Raw genomic sequence first — 9,351 nt, 5'->3', positions numbered from 1 at the left:
CTTCTAATATTATAAATGCGAAAGTTTATAAGGATGTGTGTGTGTTTGTTGCTCTTTCACCCAAAAACTACTGAACTGGTTGCAATGAAATTTGGTACGTAGAGAGCTAGACAACTGGAATAACATAATATAGGCAACGTTTTATCTCGATGACTAACGCTAGTGAAACCGCGGGACGCAGCTAGTAAATCATAATTGTGAAATTGATGTATGTGTAATATGAATATGGCATAAGTAGAAATTTGTAAGGCATCGCTTATTAAAGAATAATTGTATTTACAGGTGAATCGGAAGCCATCAGAACCACAAGAATAAAGGACATAATTTTGAAAAAATAAATGTCGGCAAAATGATTATGTCCCAAAACGACCACTGATACATAATATTATATACAAAGTACCACCGAATTTTGTTTAATAGCATTACTCGATCGTATACTCATCATGGATTTCACGAATACATTGTGTAATTAAGATTAATGTACATTTAAACTTAACGAAATATATACAACTTGACAGTTGGTGCGTAACGTTAGCCTAAATTATGGACATTAAATGTCGTAATTATTATTAATTAAATGCTTAGAAAATTCGCCATAATATAATTTGAATGTTAGTGCGGAATATTCTTCGAACCAATACATGAATGGTTATTAAAACAGCGAATGGCGATTGATGGTCTGTTTGTTTTTACTTGAATATATAGTACATTTAGAAATTAAAAGATTTTAAACACTGTCTTACCCATATCACCGTGGGGCGTGACACGAGCCACGTTGACACTAGGGAAAACCAAGCCCTTTGTGAAATGTTCGAAGCGGCGGGGTAAATAAAAACAATGAATAAAGCGTGCTTAAAATCCATTAAAGTGTCTATAATTTCTAAACGTGGTTGATCCTTATAGGCCATGCGTCATTCTAAAAAGACCTAAAGATTGGGTGGTGTTTCATAAAGTCTAAATTAGTCGTAGTCATATAATTAAGGTCACATACAATTAAACCCTAAAGTATAATATTACAATTATAGCTTGTTTTAAAAAAATGCAATTAATGTCTATTAGTAGGGATTAAATGACTCGTCATTATTATTATTACTTATGGAAATACCAATCTAATTTTCTTTAAATGTCTAGTCCTATAATTGAGACGGACTCGGGTATCCAAATAGTTTATCTCCCGATTATAAACTATACACATATAAGTTTTAGAGTTTAACTTTCATTAGTAGGACAGTAACTAATATATTATATATTTAATCGCAGACAATTTAATAAGTTGACACTAACCCTTTTTGGCAGCAAAAAGCCAAAAGACTAGATGAACCGAGTTGTATATTTTTCAAGGCAATGCGCAAACCAATTCGTATTTAAACTTTAACATACACGGTTTAGTGTAAGGGCTTTATATAATTTTATCGCTCAAATATTCAATGGTGTATTTTATTATTGATACCCTGTTTTATTGCTTTATTTGCATTGACGTAACCTTTTAGTACAGTACTTGGTTAATAATTTTTGAAATAGCTCGTGCTGTATGTATCCTTAGGGTCTATTTTACCTTAATACCATATGACTCAGTTAGTTTTCCCATATACTGTATAAATGTATATATAGAAATACCTTTTAGTTATTTTATTCGCATTTAAGCATCTTAAGTTTGAGCTAAATCGGACAGAGAATTTGAAATGCTTGTGGAGATAGCAAGATTACCACGCTATTAGTTCCTTTTGTCCGTTACTAACGTTCATTCAATTTCAATGCATATAAAGCAATAAATTTTATTTAATTAAAAGATACAAAAATTGTGATCGGCTAAATTTTATTAGCCAAGTGTAAATAGTGTGTATGGATACGATATAAAATATATAGATAAACATTAGAAAATTGGTGCTTACTAGTCAAAATTATATTAGCACACCTATATTGTCATTCAATACATTTATCGTACGTTTATCAGTTAAATACACTAATTTTACCGCAGGACCTGTAAGTCTTCAAGTAACTTCGATTAAGATATATTTTCACTCTAAGTATGGTGTAGGTTTTCTAAGCAAAATGCTACGTGTATATGCATGAATATTATATGTACCGTATTTCTTAGAGAGTCAACTTTTAAGCGTATATTTCATGTCATATGTAAGGTAATGATTAGGGCATTGCTAAGTGCAAAAATAACCTCTATTGTACGTGGTTTAAGGGTGAAATTGTGATAAAAGTACTTTCGAGTTGATGGACTTCTCTGAGGGCTAACAGTTTCATCGTATAATTGAGAAAATGTATGAAATTATTATATTCGTTTTGTGTTGCGCCATTTATCTTGTGTCACTGTATAGTGCGTATTATTATAGAATAAAGTTACATTTAACTATAAATTGTATATTCATATACCAGTGTAGTTGTAGATAGTAACCTAAAAGGCGAAACATGTATTTATTTATTTTGTTCGATATTGTAGCAGTATCAGGTATCATGTTTTTTTAAACATCGGAAGTCATGTGTAAGTGTCTATAACTGTATTCTTGAGACCTGACGTTAATATCAATGTAATAGCTATTATATATAACATTGTATTTTTGAATAAATGGTATAGAATGATTTAGTTGTTTTATTTCATAATCCGTGTCCGAAAAATCGTTATGGTTTATATATGTGTGTAATAATTATAAGTATAAATTGCAAAATATTAACATACCTACATAATAAAGCATTTATTACAGCATAATCATAATCCAAATACAAAGTTACGGACATTAAATATTTATATCTTATGGAATATATTTATACGTTATAAAAAGAGATACGATCATAGTAATGTACATATAAAATGTTCACAATATTCAAACCATCAAGTATTTTCTATAGTTTTTCGGCTTTGTTTCAAAACAAATTTTAAGTGTATATTTTATCTTGCGATGCATATAAAATTATCAGTTGTATCCTTATTTCTTTCTATCATAAGTTAAAGCTAATAATTTTTTAAACAACTCTGGCAATGCCCCCGCATCAGATGGTAGCTCTTCCGCCAATTTTATAATAGCTTTATATCTTTGATGTTCTTCGCTTTGATACACGTCCCGTAGCTCCAATTCTTCATAAAGCTGCTTCACGCGCTTTACTTTCGCTGGATCGTGGCTTCCGTAACAATCTATAAACATTTCAAGTTGCGCAGTTGTAAAGCGCTGAAGTGCTGCAACTGCAAGCCAAGAACATTTACCCTCTTGTATGTCGGTTCCCGCCTTTCCAGTTATCTGCTCAGAACTAAAGCAATCCAAAAAATCATCCTGTTGAAAACAATAAAAATAGGGTATACATTTCGATATGACATATTATGTTTTTGCAAACGAATCGTAAAAAACGCACACAATTAAAAATATTACAATTTTAGTAAATTAAATTGCTCAGATCTTTAATAGGTTATTTTACTAACTTGCATTTGAAATAAGTATCCTAGATCCAGGCAGATTTTTTCAGCTCTTTTATAAGTATCAGAGTTGACATTATTTGCTACCAACATACCCAAGAATATTGGCAATTTAAAGGTATAATAGCCCGTTTTAAACTTTACTATCGCAGCATAACGCTCCGGAGTGAAAAGACTGAAATCATCTTTGTTGCGATGCGCCATTGTGAAGTCTAAATGTTGACCAATGGAAGCGTAGAAGAGAGTCTAAAAAATTATTTGCTTATATGTACGGTAACACTATGTTTTTGAATTAATATGGACTATCTATATATAATGGGCGGCACTGTAGCTTTGTACTTATTATTCTGTGCTGTAGCGCTGAGTGACGCGTGGAAGGGATAGCTGCGCATGGATATTGTAATCAAATAACTTATTTTTTTCTCTACAGGATCGATCGGAACTAAAGAAATTTGCCGCTGGTTATATTAATTTATTCCGAAACCAAAAAGAAATTTAAAAGTAAAGTAAATTAATAATTAAGTCATGTTAGCAACAGAATATAGGTTCTTAATTCTTGAAATTATTACCTACTTACGAACATTTTTTTTTCAACGTAACCGTGACTATCATGTGAAAAACACAATCTCAATAAAGATAATGATGGTAATTAAATATTTAACAACAACGACAACAGTTTTTTTATCAAACAAAAATAGTTACGCGAATTAGTTGAAAATCTACGGACATATCTAGATACGAAAGAAAAAGAAAACATTTGAATTGAGAAGCTTCTTTCGTTTTTGGAAACGTCAATTAACAAAAAATAGATTTGAACTGAGTATTAACAAAGAGACAGATAAAAAAAAAACATAACATCAGAACGAGTTGCAATTAAACAGTTAGTGTAATTTTCACTTAGAATAAAAATGTTACTTACGTACCTCATTAAACAGATGCACTATTTCTTTGTATGTAGGTAGATTCTCACAGTATAGTCTAATCACTTCATACATTGCTGACTGAACAAGATTACAATCGTTTATGGCTCCCATACCGACCTCAGGCAGTCGGTACCAACAAGGGACACCCCTGCGAGTTGTCGATCCATCCATAATATCATCCATTATTAGAGAATATGCTTGAAGCTTAAAAAAAACGTTAAATCAAATTGTCGTTGGATAATCTCTGTAGTCTCTGTTGATCAGCCTTTGGTTAGAATAAGGGTGATAAAAAATTTATAAACCGCTCATACCTATTTTGCTTTCCCGTTACTACATTAAAATATATATATTTTAATTACCATTTCCACACACCATCCCAGAGCTCTTACAATTTCTAGAGTTTCCTTATTAACGTTGTCTTTTTTCTCCAATGTTTCATAAGCGAGTATAGTCGTTAATCCGCGTGCTTTCTTGCCACCATGTAAATTGTAATCCAGTATCTGGGAACTCAAATAAATATTAGTAACCCAACGTGCAAGTTTCGAATACAATGTTAAGATAACAACATCTGCAAAACAATTTACACTATCTATGTGGCTAAATAACCGAATCATGCTACATGAAAGGCGTAGGTAAATGAACCAAAAAACGGTTAAAACTGATTTTTCGGTGTTAAATATAGATTTTTAAACACTTTTTCTTTAAATGATTTACACCTAGTATTAAACGTGTAAAAGAAAATGAACCAAAAGTATTTATTTTGATTTTGATTACTCGTTAGCAAAACGGTACCTTTTTCACCCAGACAGCTACTGAAGGATTTTGTTGGAGACCAAAATTCTTGCATACTGCATCGATAATTTTCGTATATACTCCTTCAAATGATTTCATTTCACTTTTGTATTCCGAAAGTGAAGTAGTAATACTCATTTTGCTGCACATATATTTTGGTGGCAATCTGCGAAAACCGTAGATTATATGAGCACCTATCTCCTAATTTGTTTTATATTATCGATTATTTTCATAGGATGGTTTTATCAAACTTTTTACAAGGAAGCACTTAGTTTTCAACCAACTTCAAAAAAAGAGGAGATTATCATTTTAACGATATTTTTTGTGTTTGTAACCTCATAAGCTTACCCTGGTTAACCGATATTGATATTTATTTTTTATTTGAAAGCTGGTGACATTTGATCAAATTTATATTTGGTCTGACAATTTGGAGGCGGATATTTAAGTTTATTGTTAAAAAAAACAGAATATAACATCGAAACCTTTATGTTATTATTATTAGCACCTACATCAAATGTATTATAGTACAAAGTAGTATTAATTATATTTGAGAAAGAAAGTTTGTTGTTAAATAATAACTGTTTGCACATCACTGAAACTTTTGGTACGAGTAGGTGTCACCATATGAAATTTTCATTGTGGGAGTCGAGCACGCTTCGTTACGAATTGGGCCAGCTCGCACTGGGGAAGTACCACACCCCCACATAAAACCGTCGTGAAATAGTGGCATGCCACTGTGTTTCGTACGGTGAGTGGGGGAGCCGGAGGCCCGTTTTCCTTTTCCTCACCCGTCCATTCATTATTTCCCGTCGTTAATCCTTTCCTTTTCACTTACCCCATAAAAGTGGGCAGCGCATTCACAGAGGTACTACCTTTGCGAATGTTTATGGTCGGTGGTGATCGCTTACCATCAGGAGAACCACCAGCTCAGCTGCCCGCTATGACATAAAAAAAAATTAGTTCAATGTACTGAAATAAAACTATTATATATGTTTTACCTTTTACAGTTTCGATTTCCTGTTATTTTGATTGTATTTAATAATAATTTGACCATTTGACCACTAGAAGTCATTGATTTTCAAAAAATATTATTTTATAAAACACGTCCGAAAACGGCAGTATACAATATTTAATAACCTATCATAAAAGGATCACATGTTACGTTATTTTTTATTATATTGAGAGTCGTGAATAACTAATTATTATTTTATGATACTGTACCGTGTGGCATATTGTTTTACAAAATTATTAAGACCAATGTAATTAATGTACTTAGGTACTACAGTAATTGAATTTTGATGAGAATTATTTCTTTTTTTTATGTCACAGTCGACAATAGAGCTAGTGGGACGCCTGATGGTAAACGCTAACACCGCCCATGAACATTTGGAGAGATATAATGTCCATTGTAGACCTTATACCTTCACAGATGGATTGCCGACTTTAAATTGAGAAGGGATTAAGAAAGGATTGGCGAGGAATAAAGGAAAGGACTGGGAAGGGTAAGGAAGAGGACATGGGCTTCCGGCTCCCCCGCTCACCGAACGAAACACAGCAAAATGCTATTTCACGCCGGTTTTCTGTGGGGGTGTTGTACTTACCCGGTGCGAGCTGGCCCAATTCGTGCCGAAGCGTGCTCGACTACCACATCCAAACAATAATAGACTGTGTTAAAATGGTTATACCGTTGCTATAGCTTAGGACTAAGGACTTAAATTAACCTGCCCTTTTCAATTAATTTTATATTCATGTGCTTTCTATAAAAACTATACGCTTTGATAAATTATTATCTATTCGAAAAGCTTTGCGAAAGTGAAATCACCAAATAATATGTTTTGATAATACTGGGTATTTTGTAACCGCTATTTAAGGTATTCGTAATTGTTTGTACATTCATTATAATTATGGAGCAAAATTCTACATTATAGTGTCATACATATTACTTGTTGTTGTAAAAATATTTAATGTATTTATTGAAATCTCTGAACCTGATTACGACCTGTAATCACAATTGCAATCTGCGACAGTTCTCACATTTTCATACCATACGTAACCGTGTTCAAGGTCATGACATAAAACAATAATGATAATTAATACGCGATTATAATCTGTGGGTAATGCACGGCGCGATGGCGGGAACTGACATTTGAAAGAGCGTTACTTTGTCGAGGTCTGATGGTACACGCCTTTGTAGAGTAGCTTCCGGAAAAGCGACCTGTTTGGGGTCACTGAATAGGTTTTTTTAATGACTTATGCATTTTATGAAGTAACATTAGAAATTAGGAATATAATACAAAGGTTAATATGTGCATAAACTTATAATTATATATTCGTAAAATAAAAAAAGCGAAGTTAAACTTGCAAATAAATGTTTAATGTTCATCAGTACATAGAACTGCGTAGAAACAATATCAACAAGTATGCTTTTCATTACGATCGCTCTTAGTAGTGATAGTTGTTTTGGCATGAAACTCTATTTATAGCACAATGTTTAAAGCAAATAGCAATGTGTTCATGAAGTAGGATCGCTCAGAATAAAATTCAAAGCCTAGTTTTAAATTGTTTCTTTAATTACCTATGGTTTGACGACTTCTCGAATGTACCAACTGTAAACTTAAAAAAAAGAACGTAAAAATGGTAACATACTGGTTTTTAGTGGCTATAATTTTATCATCCATTTAATTATAATGTTTGCTCTTAAACTCATCAAGTACGATTTCAGTACAGTCACCGGTGTGACTATAGAAAGTTAGCCATGCGTGCATTTGGTGTGATTTGCTCATAGCATGTCCTATTGTCGATCCCCTCTGCATGTGATTTAACTAAATTATGGTATTCGTGTGTCCACAATTCGTTTTCGACTGTCCTGTGGTACACCCGTTAGTGAAGTGTCGTGTGCTTTGACTGTTTGAGAAGTGCTACGTATTGCTACGGGCGTAGACACCTTGTATCGCTCGAGTGAGTAACCTACGCCTTCTTCAAGTTTTCAGTACTATTGTATATTAATGACAACTGTCAATTGACTTCTAACTTATAGAATTGAATATGTGGAGGTGAATGAATTATAATTATCAATGTTTGAAGTTAATTACTAATTTTGGATATGGGACTAAGATCTATATGCGATAAAGTTCTGAATACCATTTGTTCTGTCATATTTCAATTTTTTTTATAAGTTATACTTTACAACATATGCTTATCAAGTCTTGAGTACATAACGAAAGCTTTAAATTTTTTTTATCTTAAATAACGAACTTTAATTGTTAATTGAACTCAACTTAAAGTAAAATTTTAATAAATTGCAACTTGAGAGCAACTATCTTTGTAAGTGATTAATTTTTAAAATAATACCAAATTTTTGGCTACAGAAATGTATGAAATAAGTATAAAACTCAACATTTTTATTTATATTGATTTTATTTACCTATTCAGTTTCTTTACTTGCTAGTAAACTTTCCGTAGATACATCATTTGTTCTGAAGTAAGGGATATTTTTTCACCCGCACGAGAAATTATACCCGACTTTACTGGACTACAAATAACCATAGAAAGAGCAATTCTGTTAAGTTGTTGGACGTTACGATGTGAAAACTTTGGATGTTACTTATATCTGTCTTCGTATTGTTTCTATTATTATTGAATACTAGCTGCGCCTCGCGGTTTCATCCGTGTAAGTCCGTATCCCATAGGAATATCGGGATAAAAACTAAAAAGTAGCCTTCATGTTATTCTAGTTGTCCAGTAAGCTGGTACCGTATATAGATACGGTCCAAACGTACGTTCATTGCAATCCGTTTAGTAGTTTTTGCGTGATAGAGCAACAAACACACACATCCTTACAAATTTTCTCATTTATGATATTAGTAGGATTATTATCATCACCACTCCTATATATTTCAGTAGGGACACATAATTCTTTTCATTGCAAGTAAATTATGTGTCTATGTCTCTTCAATTGCAATTATTCTCTCTAGCTCTTTCAAAAACATTCATCATTCTTGCTTTCGCTTTATTTTAAAATATTCTACATTCTGTATCTTCACTTAATTTTATTAGGTTTTAGCGTCGAGACTTGACAAGCAACAATAGATATTCAATTCCCTTTATTTTATAATTATGAGCTTATGGATGGAAATTGGACTGCATAGTCAATTGAATACGCGCTCTTCCTAACGTTTGTGTAATTTGTACTTCACTAAATCTAGCGCATTTTTCGGC

General features: G+C 32.4%; 2 protein-coding genes across 3 annotated transcripts in view; one reads left to right on the top strand and one right to left on the bottom strand.

The window, feature by feature from the left end:
* LOC119831848 overlaps positions 1-2,584 on the top strand; it is a 7,189-nt gene extending 4,605 nt beyond the window's left edge. For both annotated transcript variants that reach the window (XM_038355397.1, XM_038355395.1), the window contains exon 9: positions 283-2,584. The gene's annotated coding sequence lies outside the window, so the exon portion shown is untranslated. The remainder of the gene's footprint in view (positions 1-282) is intronic.
* A 352-nt stretch (positions 2,585-2,936) lies between these two features.
* Positions 2,937-5,271, bottom strand: LOC119831928 (farnesyl pyrophosphate synthase-like). Its single transcript, XM_038355497.1, has 5 exons — positions 5,134-5,271; positions 4,701-4,841; positions 4,342-4,545; positions 3,425-3,664; positions 2,937-3,278 (listed from the first exon to the last, which is right to left on the bottom strand). The coding sequence occupies exons 1-5, from the start codon at positions 5,269-5,271 to the stop codon at positions 2,937-2,939; spliced, it is 1,065 nt and encodes a 354-aa protein (XP_038211425.1).
* Between the last annotated feature and the right edge of the window lie 4,080 nt (positions 5,272-9,351).

Source organism: Zerene cesonia, chromosome 14 (genome assembly GCF_012273895.1).
Source record: "Zerene cesonia ecotype Mississippi chromosome 14, Zerene_cesonia_1.1, whole genome shotgun sequence".
NCBI classification, from domain to species: domain Eukaryota; kingdom Metazoa; phylum Arthropoda; class Insecta; order Lepidoptera; family Pieridae; genus Zerene; species Zerene cesonia.
The sequence above is the reverse complement of the archived record's forward strand: the minus strand, read 5'-3'. Positions and strand labels throughout refer to the sequence as shown.